General features: G+C 34.6%; 1 protein-coding gene and 1 non-coding gene across 2 annotated transcripts; one reads left to right on the top strand and one right to left on the bottom strand.

Moving 5' to 3' along the window:
• The first annotated feature begins 303 nt into the window (after positions 1 to 303).
• Positions 304 to 409, top strand: LOC145609801 (small nucleolar RNA R71). The gene has a single exon (XR_014106092.1). It is a non-coding gene; the product is annotated as a small nucleolar RNA R71 (small nucleolar RNA).
• Positions 410 to 15,767: 15,358 nt separating this feature from the next.
• LOC145607097 (uncharacterized) lies at positions 15,768 to 17,021 on the bottom strand. The gene is made up of 3 exons (XM_081662862.1): positions 16,571 to 17,021; positions 16,228 to 16,478; positions 15,768 to 16,143 (listed from the first exon to the last, which is right to left on the bottom strand). The coding sequence occupies exons 1-3, from the start codon at positions 17,019 to 17,021 to the stop codon at positions 15,955 to 15,957; spliced, it is 891 nt and encodes a 296-aa protein (XP_081518988.1). The 3' UTR covers positions 15,768 to 15,954.
• Positions 17,022 to 20,266: the final 3,245 nt, after the last annotated feature.

The raw sequence follows: 20,266 nt of genomic DNA, 5'->3' as shown, positions 1-20,266 counted from the left end.
AGAGTTTGAGCTTGTGAAGGACTTTCAAGCTTGGTCTTGAGAGAAATCATCTCCTTTCCTAACTCCGAGACCAATGTGGACAAATTGTTAACGACATTAGATAGATCGATGAATCCACTTATGCTTGTCGATTCCCTCTCTACATCATGCAAATCCATGTAGTTCCTTACCACATCATCTATTACATCCACAACCTCTTCTTCCATTTTGTTTATAATCGACCCTCCAGCACCGGCATCAAGGCTCGATCTACCTTGAGAGCTCAAACCACCATAGAAAATTTGTATGACTTGATAGGTTGGAATTCCGTGGTGAGGGCATTCCCTTTGGTAATCCTTTTACCTCTCCCATGCTTCATAAAGATTCTCTCTAGGCAATTGCTTGAAACTTTAGATTAAGGCTCTAGCCTCCGCCGTCTTCTTTTGTGGGTAAACATGTCCTTAAGGACCTTGGATTTACCTTCTTGTCCAACCACTCTAAGGCTCTCCCTATGAGAGAAAAAGGAAACAACTTGAGCCTTATATACTCTTGAGAAACTCCGGCTACCATAATTGTATTACAATACTTCTCAAAATCCTTGAGATGGTTAAGATGATTTTCACTTTTTGTTACACCATATTGTTTCTCCTCAATTAAGGTGATCATAGCCGGTTTGATTTCAAAATCACCATCCGGAATCAATAATGGAGCAATCCCGCTCTCATACTTGTAAGCTCCCGGAGTGCCCAACTCCTTCAATGTCACTCTATGAGCTTCTCCCATGTTCACTTACACACAATCTCAAACGAAATTATTAGTAGCACGGCTACAAATATAGCCTAAAGGAAAATCATTTTGTGTATTTGAATAAAACGGAATAGACTCAACAACAATTCACAATCACAACACCATTCCCTGGCAACGTCGCCATTTTGACCGAGGTGTAGAAGCTAGGTCGTTGAGGCTAACCCCTACCCAAGGCGAAACGATATTTATAACACTCAACACCCCTATACAAGTATAACGGTAAGTCGAGGGTCAAACCAAAAGGAATGGTGGGCTATTGTCTATTGTCTATTGTCAAGCTAGCTATTCCGAAGTCTAGAGATAGGGTGTGAATTCTATACTAAGACAAACACGACAAATAAACGAGAAGAAATCATATGTAATAAGCACTAGGGCTAGGGTCCACATGTAGTCATAATGGAATCAACTAATTAGGAGGTCAAATTGGCTAAGTCAAGCAATGTGAGGGAAGATCAATCATGCAACCAATAGAGCATATCAAGCTATTCTCCTAGAGGTCTAAATAGCGTCAACTACTATAAACTCTAGCTAGGAAACATCAAAAGATACCTCGATCGTGTAAATGCAATCCACAAATCAATGGTCCGTATCAGTGTGAACTTATACTGCAATCTAGTGCAACAATCAAAGTTAGCTACTCTTTAATTAATCACACACATGCACATGATCGTCAACTAAATTTAATTACATCATTAACTCCATCAATTTTCCCCGATTAGCACTAATCTATTACTCATACATGCTTCACCATTACCTTAGAAAGTAATCTACTCACTAGCCATTGAAATTAAGATTAAAACAACACTAATCAACAAATTCATCATGATCAAATCAAACAAGCTAAAAACAAACACAAATCAATCAAACCTCAATCAAACTTGAACATTCAACAAATCAATCAAACCATAGATTGAATTAAAGAAAAGGAAATCTTACAAACATGATCAAAGATCAAAGGAAATGGAGAAAGCTTGAATCATCAAAAATCCACCATAAAATTCTCTCTTTAAAAACCTAGAGATTCTCTCTCTAAAAGTCCAACCTAAACTAATTCTAATTCTATTCTAATCATCCTCTCTCTAAAAACAGAAGGAAAGACTATATATAGAAAAGATACGAAAGAAGAGTTAGTTAGATCGTCCAAAAGAAACCCGAAAAGGCGTGGTCGCATCAAGGATGAGGCGCGGCCGCGGGAAAATGGGTACGAAACAGGGACCCAGGCAGGCGCGGCCGCACAACCCTGGTGCGCTGCTGCACCACCTTCGTGCGCGGCTGCACCTGGCAGTAGGGGAAGCCTCCTTCTTCTTCGGCCTAGCTCATCCTCGTGCACTCGTCATGGTGATGATGATGAACACTAAGGTATGAAGTCTTGAAATGGCTATTTCGGTGGGTTCATGCCAAAGATGATGCCCCCACCGCATGCGTGCATCGATCTCTTGAACTTGCTCATTGCATTCCTTTAAACTTGAGCTCCAAATGACAAGCAAGAGGCATCCAAAATGATGAGAAATATGAGAGGAAGGTTTGGGAATCCTCGGAACACGATCATAACCTGAAAATACAAAAAAAATAAGCAAATGAAAGGGAAAAAGAACAAATAAACAATGAAATTCACAAAACAAGAAAACTAACTAAGGAAAGCACAAACTAACGAAATAAAGAACAAAACTAAGGAATACAAAGGAAAAGTGCTATAAAATAGCATGAAAATCAGCCAAATGAGTGCCATAAATGACACTCATCAATTTCCATATTTGTTAGCTTTCTCTTTGAAAACTAATTTGTAATCGATGGGTCTTTCACCCTTTATGCAAATTAATCAAGATTCAAACATGATTTTCAAACATGGAGTCTATTTCGAATTTTCATGGTATCTAACCATTATTCGGAATTTGGATTTGTCATAGCTATCTTACAAGACAATATTCCTTTATTATCTAATAGTAAATAGTATGCTTGTAAGTCTTAAGTTTATTTCTAACTTAATAGAAAATTTATAGGATTGAATCCAAGCCTTTGGTGAATTCTATACATATACGGGGCAATTGCATTAACCACTGAGTTTCAAGGCGCTTCCAAAGCCCTTTTATTATGTTGATCTTATTCCAACATTTTTGATGTTTTTTGAGTATTGAATTCTCTTTTAAGGCACTTGTAAAGTCCTTTTGAGTATTCTTGGTCAAGCATTCTCACGAAGTCCTTTTAAGGTTGTAGGCGTCGTTTGAAGTGCGCCTACGTTAAAGCATGTGTGAATATGCTTGCCACTCATAGGAAGTGGGAATTGACATTACTATTAGGGACAACAATTAGGGACAAAGCAAAGTAGGGAGCCGCTAACAAGTTTTTAAGGAACTTGTAAACCGTTCACGGATCACAAAAGGCAACAACGAAAAGGGACAACGAAAGGCAACAACGATTGACCCGTGAAGGTTACACCCCATTCATAATCCATGAGATTAGTAACTCCATATGGTTCGGAACCACGAAAGGAGGATCGAGGATGATGGTACGAAGTGAGTCATGGAGTCACATTCGCCCGTATTGGCCTCTACTCGATTCTTATTGTGAAAAGTATTCCTGTGATCTCAAAGGCATGCAAACAAAATATTCAATTTGCTCCAAACTATTATTAAGCTAAATTGGTTGAATATTAATGCAATATATAATTCTATAATATTGGTGATCAGTTGATTAAATAACAAGATTAAAAAGGAACCTAAACCGGTTGTCCAAATTATCTTATTAGGCGTCATATTCAATTACCTATTCCCTTTAAACACGTAATATGATGATCATAAATAATAATAGAATAAACATTAATATTGGAAGCAATTCAACAATAATAGCGTTAGTCAAATCAAATAATAACCCTAATCATGATACTAGCAATAAGAATAAGAGTAATTAAGTGATTAACTACTCACTTTCCGCGTTTCCTTGAATTGCTACATCATGAATAAATTGTTAGTAACTTCAATAAAAATAATACGTCAAATGTAAATTAAATTAAATAAAAAGTAGAGTTGATTTGGTTCAAACCCTCAGTTAATTCTACCTTTGACGCCTTGGTTTAATTATAGATTTTTGGGTATTGTATGGACTCCTTAGGTTGCTTAAGGGATATAAAATGAGAGAATAGGGTGGCTAGAGTTTAGGCTAGAGCAAGAGAGAGAGGAGAGAATATTTTTAGTGTAGGGAGAGACAGATGATTTTTGGTGTAGAAGAGAGGAAGAGAGAATGATTTGATGATCAAGCTTGTTGATGATTGAAAAAGGTGTGATATGACCTCTATTTATAGGGGAAAAAGAAGGGTCGAAGAATTAAGATAAGATCCGAATTTAATCGGAATAAAACTCGATAGACAGCAATCTTTGCGGTATTTGTTTTTATCATATATTTTGATCCAGAAATCGGAATAAGACAAATTATATGTCGTTGGAAAACTATTGAAATCTAATTTATATACCATATGGAATCATATTAAAATATTTTTTAGAGTAAAAGAGAAGACCGAAATAGTGAGACGGTGTCTGTTTTGGATAGAGTTTCGTATTTCAATCATATCTTTTTCGTTGTAGCTCGGAATTAATATTATAATATATCATTGGAAATATAATTTCAAGAGCTATCCAACAATCTAAGATTTAGATAAAAACAGTGAGGGAAGAAAATAATTTCTGACTATTTTTGAACGTCTTTCAATTCGAATCGAATTACTAGAGGAGTTTTATTCTAATTCAAACTCTTTAATCTTATCTTTTCAAAATGGATAATTAAGATCTTTTAGAAGCTTATAGAAGCTTCCAATTAATCCTAATTGAATTAGCAGTGGGATTAAATCCTTTGGACCTCCCACATGATCATTGGGTCGTAGGTAAGGTGGGCTTAGGTTCGGTTTGGACTAAGTTTAGTATTTTGGCCATAACTTATTCGTTATAACTCGGATTTGGGCTTATAATATATCGTTGGAAATCTCTTTTCAAGCCCCATCCAACCATTTAACAATTGGACCCAGATTATGGACCAAAATAAACTGATCTAAACGTTTTTATAAAAAGGACACGAAATGAATGACTTTAAAGGACACGAAATGAATTATTTTGGGTTTAAGGGCACGAAAAGAGGAAAATAGTTATGATTTGGGGAAATGGGCGATGAATTGGATTGATTTATGAAATTTATTGAATGGAACATGGATTTAAGCACTCTAAAGATTACATACTCAACCCGACCAATAATGGCGGTGAAAGGTTGTTCATCATCGGGTTTGGTTTTGGAAAGACATTTTTAGGTGTCTACAGAAGCCCCCACTTTGACTAAGTTTGTAGAAACTTCAGTTTCAAAAACGATAGTCAAAGTAGTCGATAGGGACGAAGAATGATTTAAGACGTTCTGCGATCCTAAATCACTCGATATACGCCGATACCTGGAGAAAAATGTTAGTTCTACAGATAAAAGAGTAAAGGGATAGAATATTTATCCGACACCAGTGTACCGGTGACAAATAAGTTTGGTAGCTTCCTATGCTTGAAGGAATCCACCAGATGACGTGATGTTGAGATACCTTCCATGCCTGAGGAAAGTCGACTGATGAGTTTGGTAGCTTTCTATGCTTGAAGAAATCTACCGAATGATACTTTCCTTGCTTGAGGAAAGCCGACGTATGAATTTGTGGGTTTCTATGCTTGAAGAAATCCACCGGATGATACTTTCCATGCTTGAGGAAAGATTTGTCGGATGATGAGATTGCAAGTCTCTGTGTATTAAGAACCTTACGTCGGCAAATGATGGTGGTTCGATTGTCCCCGAACGTGGGTTGTAGATGGTCCGCTTGTCCCCGGACGTGGGCTGTATATAGTACGCTTGTCCCCGGACGTGGGCTGTAGATGGTCCGCTTATCCCCAGACATGGGTTGTAGATGGTTCGCTTGTCTCCGAACATGGGTTATAGATGATCCGCTTGTCCCCGGACGTGGGTGATAAGTGACTTTTATGTCACTTTTAGGGTGTTTATTGAGTCGTTTTTCGACTTATTTTTCCAAAAATTTAACCCTTTTTATCCTTTATTTCTTTTATTTGCTTATTCGCGTCGTTTATCTTTATTTTTAGTATTTTAGTAGTTTTTAATAGTTTTTAGCTTATTTTCTTAATTTATTTAAATTATCTTATTTTCTGTGTTTATGTTTTAAGTTTTTAGTTCTTGTTATTTAATAAGTTCCTAGTTTCTCTCATTTTCTTATTTTATTTTATTTTCATGTTTGTTTTCTTTATTTTATTTAATTTCTTTTGATTTTATTTTTAAGTTATTCTTATTTTATTTTATCTTTTGATAATCCCCTCGTGTTGTTTTTGGTTGTAGGTGTTTTCGGGTCCACGGTCGATCGAGTTCAAGGTCTGAGAATTAAGTTAAACAACATGCTCCAAGTTGTCCTAGCTTTTATCACCTTAACCATCACCACACCTCACTTCACCTCGCACCAATTACAGCAGCCACCACCTCTAATCAACTACCACGCAGCCACAGTAGCCGCCCAAACCACCTGAACCACCAATCACCCCCGTAACAACCACCAGCTCCACCTACAACCTTCACCACACCACCAAACAATCTGCAACAGCAATCACCACCACAATCCCCTGCTACCTCACGCAGCTCTCAGCCCACTAACAACACCCCACAACATCCCTCAAATGAGCCACTCTCACCAGCCACAGCAACCTCACCAAACCACGACTCTGACCACCGCCGCCACTCAATTCTGGCCATCACCCTACCAATTCGCGCAAGAAATAGAGCAAAATCAGAGAAAATGGCAAAGTAATCAAGTTCGAGCAAACCAATAAGAGTTCGGTCGAAGTAAAAGAGCAAAAATGGTCACAATCGTTCGAAGTTTTTGTAGGGGTTTATAGGTACTACGCAGCGGAAATAACATGAATCATATTCATAAAGCACCTAAACCAAGGTTCATTGCATAACACATAAAGAACACATAATTGTACCTTTAAAGTTTGATTCCACGTGCGATCGAGCAAGAACAAGGGGAGATAAAGAACCTCAAGCATGATTCCTCTACTTGGTCCACGGGCACAGATTAAGACCTCCACTAATGCTAGTTAGTTGCAGTTGAACCCTTCAATTGACCTTCTACGGAGAAGAGAGACAAACTAACCAAGAACCACCACGAACCACCATACGCGCCACCAAGGGGTGGCCGGCCGTGAGCACGTGGGGGGGATGAGGGCCGTGAGTTAGAGAGAGGATTTGGGTTTTGGGATTGGTTGCCTTGATGTCAAAATTCACAGTGTGTGAATTATGACTTCTTACTACAAACCCTAGGCATGGATCTTATTTATAGATCTCATCTCTAAATAAGAGCCCATGTCAAAATCCCAAAACCTAATTCCAATCTAACTATGCTAGCTCAATCCAATTCATGATTAGTTAATTGCTCATGAGGCCCATTAATGGGCCTCTAACTTGCTTAACCCATTTCCCTTGTGTGTGACCAATATAGGATCCATTCTAAAAGGCTTTGGACTATTTGACTAGTCCAAATATCATCTGTCATAGTCTAGCAACAGAGGATGACGCCCCAAAAGAACGAACTTATTATCTCCATAATAGTGATCCTTAATATATCTAGTAATTGCACTTACCGAAGACACAATTCCTTCAATCTCCCACTTGTCTGAGACAAGTGCGCAATATTCAAATTCCTTAAGTCAATGTGTGTCTATTTGATAATATGATTGCATCTCATGTCGTGATCATATTAATCCACAAATCTTTCTTGAAATCTGAGTTAGAATTACAAAACAAATGGTTACTATGTAACACATTAGAGCACGGCCATGCATTTTCTGAGTTCTCCCTCTTCAAGGGGCCAAGACACATTCCTAATTAAATAGGTAGACTCAATCCAATCTTATGGCAACCAAAGCTCCCACTCAACTTCTGAAATAACCGGGAAACACCCTTTATAATCTCTAGTTACGGGAAGACGTTTGAATGTACCACAGTTACAACATCCATTCAATGAGATCAATGTTCCACTCATGTCAAAGGAATCCACTAATATATACGGAAGCTCTATACTTGAACTTCAAAGTAGGTCTATAGTTCGATCATGCATCATTCATGCATATCCATGTGATTGACAAAGCATCACTACGCTCCTATAGCCCATGAAACTGCGCTATCCAATCAATCTTACATGCTAGTCCATTAAATGAAATCATTCATGTCTAGTTTAATGATTTCGAACTAGGAACTTAAATAATATATGAATTTAGTTCACCTGTGGGGTTTCATTCAAAAGGTCATTAACCTAGTGAGCCCATCAATTCATAATTATTTTGGACATTTTATTTAATCTTGTAACCACAATTAAATAAGATTGAAACTTTGTTTCAATTGATAAACATAATTCTGCAAGCTAATGTATTTACTTTTGTAATATGCTTTCTCAAAACATACACAACTAAAATTACATAACTTGCTTCAATCCAAAAACCTTAGTATGACTCTCATACCTTGGTCATGGAAGGGGTTCAGTAAGTAGAGTTCATGAGATATTCTCATAAACATGACTTCTGCAATTTCTAAAACTTATAATCATTTTTATCTCCATACACTAAGAATTTTCCTTCGCCCTTTCGCAAGGAACTTAGGAATTTCTAATTTATATTCCAACGTTACATTGGATTTCAATTGAAATCTATCATCACTTGTTCTTTAAAACACGTGAACCAAATGGATGAGTATAGTCCATGACATGCATGATGTGCCCTTTGCGAATTGCTTAAGGATTATCACTCAAAGTCTTAATTTCATCAACCTTTCTCAAGGTATTGAATCATTAAGCAACGTGCCATGTTACATGGGATTGAAACTCTTTTCAATATACTGTTGAACTTAATAAGAATCTTATCAATATAAGCTTCTTAACCAAAACTCAAACATCCTTCAAGACCTATCTATATAGATCTTGAATCCCAAATGTACTCATCTTCTTCTTCAAGGTTTTCATACAAAATGCATTAGCCATCATTTGATCCTTCAATAATTGCTTTTTGTACTAGACCAAGAAGACTTCATAGCTCCCACTAAACGTCTTGTACACATAAGACCTTTTCTTCATTTTACGAGAACATCAAACGATTTGATTAACTCACAAAATTAAGAACATTAACTCCCTGATGCTAACTTCAATCCATTATGGATCTTTTAGGCATCCGTAGGATTATTGGATCTCCAAACTTTTGATTGTATCATATACAAATCTTCTTTCATGAACAATTTCAAGAAAGTGTTTTGAAATCCATCTACCAAATCTCATAAGGTATAATCACTAAATATCTTTAATAGATCTTTGCAACATGTAAAGGTTTCATTGTAATCATAGTCATACTATGAATTAGTTGAAACCTTTAACAAGTCTTTGCTTTAGTTAGAAAACATTTTTCTTTCTTGTCTGCTTTGCTTACAATGGGTTTCACCCAATTTAGGCAAATTATTCAAGTGTCATACACTTGCTTACAGACTTAGAATCTATTGCAGATTTCCTGGTTTTAAACCACTTGGAGTTATAACTTGTCAAATCATCTTTATTACTTGCATAATCATCATGTTCCAAAATGAATATTTTATAACTCTTAGTTAATATGAAATCATATTTCTTTGGCTAAGTTTTACATATGCTAGTCATCCTTGTGGGTTTTATGCAACAATTGAAACTCACACAACAACTTTGTTTAGTTTTTAATGAGAAACGACAATAGAGGATGTGCACTTGGAATGTACTACCTTCGACACATGGTTATTAATCCCATTACACTTAATGAGACCACGCGTTGTCATTCGTAACATGAGGTAAATCATGCTCATATTGTTGCTGTTATTCGATAACTTCTCAAATTTCTTCGAGATTTTCAAAATCACTTTCTTGAACTCTTTCAAGGCTCTCGAACTTTTCAAGATTCTTATCCTCCCACTTGCCTTTTGAAGTGGCACATTTTGCATAGGGTGAACCAACTATGGTTTGAACCATGTTTGTTTGTTGCTTTTCTCGAACTCTTATTTTGAGATTTATATTACTCCCACTTGACCTTATGGAACAATTTCCATAAGGGCACCTACTTGAGCAACAAACATTTTGTGCTAAGTATGGTTTGTGTAGTAGTACCTCTTGCTCTATATAGGAATCGAATGTGCATTAAACGTTTTAATACAACTTTTATTCCTTGCTTTGTAGTTAGACTTTATAAGAACTTTTCTTATCCATATCACATATGAAGCCTTTGCTACATTTTGATTTGACCTATGTGGTTTTTGTTTAGTTTTGTAGCTTATCTTAAAAGTATATCCCTGAATAATGGTTGGAAGATAGGTAATTTACATCCATTATCAAAAAATATCTCATGTAGATTGATAGCTTCCTTCATAAACACTTCATAAGGTTTTCTTTTGGAGTTTGTTGTAAAACATTTCACAACTCTTGGATGTTTATCATTGTCTTGGCTTAAATTCTCATTATTACGATCATATCGTAATATTTTGAATGTGTTGCCAAGTACATGTCTTGACTTAAATTTTCACAATTTCAATCATATTGTAATGTAATCATTATCTTGTCAAGTTGATACTGAACTTCATACTAAACATTTTGAACTTTTCAAAATTTTCACTCTTATGCTTCAACTAAGCACAAGTAGTGATCGTATCACAAATGAAGTTTCGTTATCTTTCTCTAGTCTTTGAACCTTTGGTTTTCTTACATCAATATGTATTCGACCTCGAGTTCACATCATCATTTCTCTAAATGGTGACTTAGTCAAAATTTCAAATTAGAATGATAATTATATATATCGATCAATGGATTCATAATCCAATGATATTGAAAGTCCATCCCTTTGGATCTTTTGCATGCAATTTTCATTTTCATTCGAATTAATTGACATATTAGAGACAACTTACATATATAGAAATGGTTTAACTATTTCTATCATGTAGAACTTTAAACCTATTTAGCAATTCAAAACACATTATGACTCAAAGAAGCATAGAATAACATTTATTCCATGTTTTTGAATCTTCGATGCTTAGTCATTACTAACATTGAATGGTGTTTTGATAATGGCAAGAAAGAATAACATTTATTTAATTCTAGCCAATTATTAGTGGTGAAATATTGGTTCTACTTGTAACGTTACAACTTTTGCTTCCAAACTTGTAGATTCTACTTGTGAAGTAGCAATATTTGCTTCTAAACTTGTAGATTTATTTCTCCTTTAGCCATAACTTCTTCCTTTAGTTCAATCACATTTTGCAATGAGTGAACTAAACAAGACATCATATGTCCAAAAAGTAGCAATATGCTAAATCAATTTCTATAATATAATTCTTAAATTGGAACATTTCCATTCTTTTACCTTCCAACTATATAAGGTAGTATCTAATTAATTGGAATTGGTCCATTTAATTTGAAACATTTGTTGTTCATAACAACTTTTAGCATGTAAGTAGTTCTAGGTTTGAAAAGTAGCAACTTGTTTGCAATTCTTGGCCTATAACTTCTTATTGCAATCCTCATACATTCCTAAACCTTCCCATTTGAGCCAGTTAGAACATTTTTCTTAGGTTCGAAATGACACTTTGCGTAACTTCTTTAAGCATATTTCATGATTCTGCTAACTCTATTCAATCACTTTTCATATTTGAGTTTAATCAAGTATTAAACTCTATATAAAGTAGATGAAGAATACTGTCATTTGATCAACTTTTGATCATAGATATTTCCAATCACTTTCTTATATACAATCATATTGAGGATAAGAGATTTTATTGGATTTTTATACTTGTCTTTTGGAGGGTTTGTACCTCTCATCTTATTATATCCCTTGAAACACTTTTCAAAATGAAGATGTGTTGGCATTTTACTCAAACATTTTGAATAAAAACAACCTTAGACATGTGACATGAATTTCTAAAACTTGCCTTTTAGAACAATCTTAGCAAAATTGGAATATAGGTTTATGGATTATCTTTTAAACTTTTTGAGAACGTTTCTCAACTTTATTTTCAATCGAGGAGATTATATATAATAATAAAATTAGAACGACATGTTACTTATAAGTAAACGCAAAATTCAATTATGTTTTAATTAAATTTAAAGTACCAAAAGCGAATTGAATTGGTAACTTTAAAACACTCTATTCAATTTAAGTGATCCCAACTTGAATTAAGTGATTCCAAGATCCTTTATTCGTGCAATAATTGACCAGAGTGAGGCCCTGCCATCAATCATTACAATTTCAAGGTGAGTAAACTCTTTACTGATTACAACTCTTGTAACTCTTGGTTGAATAATTAACCATCACATGTTGATTATTTGCATTATTTTCTGCATTTTTATGTCCCCTTAAAGCACACTTACTTGATAGTATTTGATGCTTAATGGTTGATTTATTTTCACATAATTGCAAACTAATTGCTTTTTAAGTGTGAAAATTTTATTTTTTGAGGCTTCCTAAGTGTTAAAGATTCAATCTTTATTTGTGATAAGTGATTGAAACTTTAGAAACCACTAAATTCCATGTTATTTTGTGTTAAACTTTGTTATTTTAATCATTTTGAGTTAATTGGAAACATAAAGTTTCAATTTTTTGTGATAGAAATTTAGTTATCTTCATGTTGGAAGATATAATTTTCAAGGACTCACAAAATTTAGATGTTGGAATTTTCATTTGAATATTAAAGTTCATATTTTTCCAACTTCCCCTTACTTTGTCAAATTCTCAAGTTTAATTTAAATTGATTAAATTGAAAGTGAGAAATTGCCTCAATTTAATTTTGCACCAAGCTAAACCAATTTAATTAAGAATGGTTCTTGGAATTATTTTGGTTATTTGCACTATTGAAAATTTTATTAAGTTAGACTTGTTAAAAATTTTATTTTGCTCACTAAATTAGTTCTAAAATAAATTTAGAATTAATTAATTTTGTCTCGCGAAAAGGGATCAAATCCCAAGGCCGTGGCACGCAAAACGAGGCAAAGAACCACCTTGGCGAACCGGGCTGCACAGCAGCCAGCATGTGGCTGCAAAGGTGGCTGCCCCGCCTTGCGTGCGGCCACATGCGAGACAGCAGCACACACACGGCAGCAGCACGCGGGCTGCGGCAGCCACGCGCGGGCGTGCCGTGGCAGCAGCTTGCGGTCGCGTGCCGTGGGCTGTGTGTGCGTTTTTTTTTTGTGTGTGCGTATGCTTGGTGCGGTGAGGTGACTAGCCGTAATAGGCTTAATGTTACTTATTTTGCCGTTTTATTTATTTTAATTAATTTGTTTATTTTAATTAAAATTTTGGGAGGCTATGCCTCGGTTTTGAGCGGCTTTGGCAAAATTTTATTTTGACAAGTTTGGGTGCTACCGACTTAATTAATTAGATTAATTAAGAGAAATGCGGAATTCTGTGGGAGCTTCAATTATTAATGACGTCAATTACATAATCGGTTAAACAACTTTGACTAGTTTTAATTAGGCGTGTTAATCGGATTAACCACCTAGATTAGTTACTAGTGTCCGCGTTGTTTAAATGCATTTTACACTAGTATAGGAAAGGGATATTGCGACGCTAAGAAATGGGCTCCTGCGACGCGAAAAAGCGCTGCTACACCCTTTACCGACGCCACGAAAAGTGTCGTTTAAGCTGGTGCCGCAAGACCCTATAGCGATACTATTTAATAACGTCGGTATAGTGTTTAAAAAAGCGTCGCGACCTTGACGCGCTTTTTGGCATCTTATAGAGGCACTTGTAAGCGTCGCCAATTCCTTGGAACCCGCATTTTACACAGCCTACCAAGGCACTTGTAAGCGCTGCCATAGCTTGTTAGGAGTGCTTTTCTATACTTTTAGCGTCACTTTTAAGCGCCAGCATAATTTATGTAACACACTTACCTATAGCCTATAAAGGCACTTTTAAGAGTCGTAAGAAGTAAACTACCACACTATCTTACACAGGCACTTTTTAACGTCGCAAGATGTACAATGGTGTGGTTTAGTAATAACATCTATAATAACATTTAGAGCGTTGCTAAATTACCTGTTTTTTACATGATAAAATTCTAAACACCAAAAATTTTATTAAAATAAATTATGGTCATAAATGTCATCGAACAAGAAACATTGAAATAAAGTACCTAAAATCATTTAAACAAATAACCATCTAAATTCCGACACATATATAAAAATAAAAATAAAAAATTAAAAAAAAAAAAAAAAAACCGTTCAGCAGCTAGAATGTACTTAATAAGTAAACCAAAACTATGCCAATAGAAGATTTATTTTATAAGACTAAATATTGATGCTTTAAATTGTCTTCATGTTCCAACTTTGAAGTTGCCAAAGCATAACCTGCATGAGTGAAAACAAATAGTCAACTACTATATTAAAAATTATTATATGATGATAAAAAACTAAAAAAAATAAAAAATATATGTTAGATATTTAATAACCAATCTAACCTTGTTAACGCAATAACTAATCTCTAAGATTAATGTCATTGTTAGCTCTGGGAGAAGCTTCAACATCCTAGAAAAATAACAAAGGAGAAAAGTTATCAACTTTATATCATCAAGTTAAAAGGCGCAAATGTACCAATCAATAATAAGAAATCAAACCTGGAAATTACTACATACATATTACTAACATTTCCAACATTAAACACACAAAGATGAAAGAGACATTCCTAACATTAAACAAAGTATTAAATAATAGTTCCTACATTACTAACATTATCGTCAATGATATATGCAAAAGTGTTAATTTAGAATTTTGCAAATGACAATGTTAAACCAATTTCACTTAAAAGTAATGACAAAAAATTGTAACCAAATTAGTACGATCCTTAATTAAGTGTTCCAAGTTCACACAACATATTTCTTTTATATGATTCTAGTAAGTAATCACACAATTAAAAATAAGCAACTTATGTAACTATGAGACGAAACCATTTTCTACTTGTTACAATTACTCTACCTACAAGCTAACTGCCAAACAAATACTTTACAGTTATATAGGCATTAAAAGAAGAAAAAAAAAAAAAAAAATAAAAAAAGTAAGGTGCCCATCAGATTGGTGTTGCATACCGACAACCATATCAAGACCATGCCATAGCTATAAAGACACAAAATAGGAGCTGTAATATAGTATTATAATTATCACCTGATTATCATCATCTTCTGCCTCTGAATACTCATTAGATTCGGAAGCAAGAGAATCAGTTTCAGATTCAGTTTCAGATTCTGTTTCCGAGACAAGAGTCACAAGAATGTCATGATCTTCTAGCGTCCTTTTCACCTTTGTCATATTATATGCTTGCTTTCTGACACGATGTCTCAATCTATTCACTTTATCCTTCAGTCGTCGAAAATAGTGTATAATTGCTGCTTCATTATCAGAGGACATTTTCAAACCATTGCAAAATCTAGGGTAAGAGGATTCGCCCACATCCGATGGCTTAACACCTAATCCTAAACCACGGACACGACCATATTGATCTTTTCCTAGAACTTTTGAAACAGGATCATCATCCAAGTCTTCTTGGTCTCATTGCTCAGTTGCAACTTTTTTTATTTGATTCTATAGAGCATGCACAAATTCATAATAATTTATGAGAAAATAATTAAACTAAATGAGGATTCTAGCAAGGAAAATATTACTCACCGTTATATCTGCTTCGCTTTCATGTTGGTGACATTGTAAATAAACTTGAGTACGTGATGGGCTCTTGTTTAAATTTTTTTTCTAAGATTTTCATCAAAGAGATGTTACAAATTAGCTAATAATCAACAAAGATAAAGTGTGTACGAAAAGTTAAATTATACATGGTTAAAAAAAGATACCATCTCTTCACGAACACGTGCATGACTCTTAGTACTTGTAGTATGAATTGGCTTCACTTTGGCCTTTGCAAGTGATTCTTTACTGCGCTTGCTTCTTTTCTGCCATAATGTAAAATAAATTTATGTATACATTTACATTATATATAAAAATACATAGGGAAACAAAAAGCAAAGTAACTAGCAAAGCTGCCTATATAATGTTCAAAGTAACTAGCAAGTTTAATATAAACCAAAGTTATATATAAAACAGACCTGTCCTTCTTCTGACCTCTAGAAATTGACAAGACTAACCCATTGATAACAATCAACATCATCATCCGGACAATTATCATAAAGAGTGTTGACATCTGTATCATCATCATAGCCTTTTCCTTTTAAGTAGCATTTGTAATCTCTCCATTTATGCCCAATTGACTTCAATATCCACTTCTCAAGTGCTTTTGGGTAAAGAAATCGTCTCTAAAACAAAGAAATATTATAACAATATAAAATATGTACATTTTTCATACAAAAAATAAAATAAAATAAATAAACTCATATTACCTCAACTTCCTGTAATATCAATTTTTGGTTGTTTTTATTACAACCTTTTTTCAATAAATCCCATCTTGTATAAGTTAGAGAGCAAAGTGACCCATTCCTAGCAACTGTTCCACAAAAGTAGCCTAATACTCCTCCTTCATTACCAATTAGTTGATTCTCTTTATTAACTTCAACTACAATTCTTTGCCCATCTGGTAGATTCCAAACATCTGCTAGAACAGTCTTTCCACGTCTTCTATTTCCATTTGTGTCTGTTTTAATAAATAGAACAATATAGTTCCGCTAAATTTAAGCAAATGAAAATAAGAAAAAAAAATCCATGTTTTTGCATCATTCACATTACCTTCAATTGTGTATTCATAAACATCATTTTTGTGACTAGAACCACCTGATTCTTCACTAGAATTGTTGTGCCTTAAGTTTGAAGATTGTTGATTTGTTTGTCTCCCTTGCTTCCTGTGCTCACTTCTTTCATTTGGAAAAATCTGATCCCTTTGACTACTTTGATGCATTTCATTTGAAGGATTTTGGTTTCTTTGTTCCCTTTGCTCCCTTAATTCATGATTAGAAATTTGATCTCTTTGTCTCCTTTGTTGCATTCCATTTGTAGAAATTTGGTCTCTACGATCCCTTTCATTTGAAGGTTGTTCTCTTTGTACCCTTTGATCTCTTTCGTTTGTAGATCTTTGAGCATGTGACCCATTAACGGAGTTGTTTGTTTGATGTACAATACTGCCATTATCTTGCTGAGGATTGGTAGTTAATCGCAATCTCTTGTTCTTGCGCAACGCCATACCCTAACAATAAAAGAAACTTGAATGAGATTTTTGTGAACCAAAAACAACACAATCAACACCAGATTTTGGTGAACCAGAATCAGATTAGAAAAACAACTCAAAACCACTAGATTTATCTTGTAATTAGAATGCAGAATATCAACACAAATCTTCATAATTTGAGATGCTAATGGAGTTGAGATATTCCCTTGCAATACGTAATAGGTTATACGTTAAAAAAGTTGCAAATTTCCTATAGTCGAGACAAAAGCTTTAGAAATAGAATAGCAGAAAGCATGCAACAAAATTTAGATCAGAATTTCAAAAACAGAATAGCAGAAGACCATGAAATAGAATAGCAGAATAGCATGAAACAGAATAGTAGAATAGCATGAAACAAAAACTCAATGCATGATACCAAATAACGGGGTTCGAATGATTGTCTGTGTTCTATTTCAGGTTTTTTGCATATACAATAAGTACCTTGCCATATCTTATATCTGAGTATGAGTTTGAACTGATTTAAAGCATTATTACATATTCCTCCAAGTCGATCAACCTATAATAACTTGATCAATGCGTGTGGATCTTGTGGAAATTGGAGAGAAGCTCTTATAATCTGCAAACAAATGAATGATAATGGAGTTGGGCCTGACTTGGTAACACACAACATCATTTTGTCTTCCTATAAAACCGGTGCTCAATATTCTAAAGCTTTGTCCTATTTTGAACTTATGAAAGGGACAAACATACGCCCTGACACTACAACTCTTAACATCATAATACACTACCTGGCAAAACTTGGTCATTATAAGGAAGCTGTTGGTGTTTTAAAATCTATGAGAGAGAAGAAATCTGAGTGTCGCCCTGATGTAGTATCATTTACTAGCATCATGCATATGTACTCCGTTTGTGGGGAATTTGAGAATTTGGTCAGTATCCAAATCTTCGCTCATGTTCTTTTTCCCCCTTGGTTAAGAACAAAACTAATAAAGTAGCGAGTTTAGTAAGGGAAAACTCAATAGTGTTCTCTTTTTTCTTTTTTATTTCTTTTTTTTTTATGCTTGTGCTAGGCAGCGGGTCTCCTTGAATATTTTATTAAATACTTGCTGATTTAGGCAACCTTTTACTTCATACAATTTTGGCAATACAGGCCCTTTTGTACAATTGGTCTCTTTGCTTCACTAAATAAATTGGTTATTTAGGTTACTCACAGCCTCACAGGAGTCACAGAGTATTAGAAAACAAAAATCTATAAGGTCATTTGCACATTATCACCAACAGTAAGAATCCTAACAGTTAGCACATTGTGACCTGAACTACTTAATCCAGTAGGCAAAAGATGTATAGATATATGTGCCATTGAAAATCTACACATCCAAACATTTATAACAAAAAGAAATACCCAATAAAAACAGGGAAAGATAGTACAGGATACAAGCAATAAATCATGGTTTAATTAGTGATTTGTAATCAACAGGGTTAGAACTTAGAAGAGTATATGAAAAAATCTCAACCAGCAAAGCACTGTAATTCAAAAGCTTTGACAACAAAAATAGGTGGCAAATAAATGGTCCAAGTTGGCAAAAATGGTACATAATAAAAGCATAAAAACAAGTTCATCTTAATTTGCTAGTGGGAACAACGTGGCCAACTCAAAACAATAAAACAGAAAGAAACGTATGAGCTAAGTTGTTACTTGTATCATTTTGCACTAGGGATTTCCAATGGTTGCTATAGACATTCGTATAATTCATATATTCTAATAATAGACCATTAGACCATGCATAGCATCATTCTAATTTAATTTTCAATTGAATCAATTGTGATTAGTAGAGACTGTTTTCAAACATCCAAGAGTCAAAGCATTTTGAAAGAAAAGGATTATGCTAAACATAGTTGAAAGAATAGGCATCATGAAAAAGTTGCTGAAAAAAAGTTATCATGAAGAAACGTAGGGAAAATAAAGATAACATAAGTAAATTCAATGGTTTAAGATTCATCATCAACTATGGTTCCTTCCACACCCCTCCTAAGCCAACTATGATTTCCATGTGCATCAGTTAAAATAGTTTTCAAAAATGAAACATGATATGGTGCATCTTCGTTGTCTTCCCTCATGTCATCGTCTCCTAAATCATATACATCTTTAGGCTTCATCTTTATAGCAACCGACCAATGAGGGTCATTATGGTCTTCTACGTAGAAAACTTGTTCTGCTTGTGATGCAAAAATATATGGCTCGTGCTCTATGCTTTCCCCTGTATGCGTAAGATGAGAGGTATTAACTAATGTATAGCCCAATTCATCTTTCCTTATACCTCTTCCACTAGTATAATCAAACCATTCACATTTGAACAACACAACTGAATATCCTCCAAGGTATTTTAATTTTACGATTTCGACCACCCGACCATAGTAAGCAACATCTCCCAACACCGGATTCCTATCGGTAGAACTAGCGTAGCTTGATGTCTTTGCGATTACAACTACACCACTATTCTGAGTACACTTGTCATATTGCTTGGATCTGAAACAAAAACCATTGACATTGTACCCTCGATATTTTGTGACAACATCAAGTGGACCTCGTGCTAGCATTCGAATTTCTTCCTTCAAAGAATCTATACCATTTGTTTCCTCCAACTTGATGACCTATTATGGATGTTATACATTAAATAATAATATATTTTAATAGGGAAAAAATAGGAATATAGAATAAGATTCTTACGTGCTGTCTAAACCAATCATGAAATGTTCCATGTTGAATGCGTTCAATGGCATTCAATGTCAAGCGCCTAGGACGACTACGTCTCCTAAGCTCAGCAGCTTGTACTCTTAAAAGAAAAGATGTTGATTAGATTACAAGTAAAACCTCAATTAAAAGTTATTAAATAAAATAATTTTTGTAAGTATACGTCAGAGTTATAAGTTAAAATTCTTACTGTAAGAATTCGGTGACATCCGGACAATTGAATAGCACATAACGATGGGCTTGTATTTTACTCATTTGGCTAATGGTACGTGTAATAGGCTTCCCTAAAGGCTTTCCCACTTGTGAAAAAACTGGAAAATCCTCCTCAATATTGTTAGAAGTATCTATCATAGAAACATCATTGGTATCCCTTGATACCATATTAAATATAAGGTCGAATCCTTCAATGTATAAAGAACAAAAATTAACGCATTCTAGAGCTCTTACAGCTTCAGCAATGGACGCCTCAGGGTGAGCTTTATTACGTACATGTGATTTCAAAGAGCCA

This window comes from Chenopodium album, chromosome 23 (assembly GCF_948465745.1).
Source record: "Chenopodium album chromosome 23, dcCheAlbu1.1, whole genome shotgun sequence".
Classification (NCBI taxonomy): Eukaryota; Viridiplantae; Streptophyta; class Magnoliopsida; order Caryophyllales; family Amaranthaceae; genus Chenopodium; species Chenopodium album.
Note: the sequence above shows the minus strand (reverse complement) of the source record. Positions and strands in the feature narration are given on the sequence as shown.

Excerpts from the sequence above, each read along its gene's own strand:
- LOC145607097 (XM_081662862.1), bottom strand. The coding sequence starts at position 17,021 with ATGGCGTTGCGCAAGAACAAGAGATTGCGATTAACTACCAATCCTCAG. Across the intron at positions 16,479-16,570 it reads TTATGAATACACAATTGAAG|ACACAAATGGAAATAGAAGA; the intron begins GTAATGTGAATG and ends TTATTAAAACAG. Across the intron at positions 16,144-16,227 it reads TGATATTACAGGAAGTTGAG|AGACGATTTCTTTACCCAAA; the intron begins GTAATATGAGTT and ends TCTTTGTTTTAG.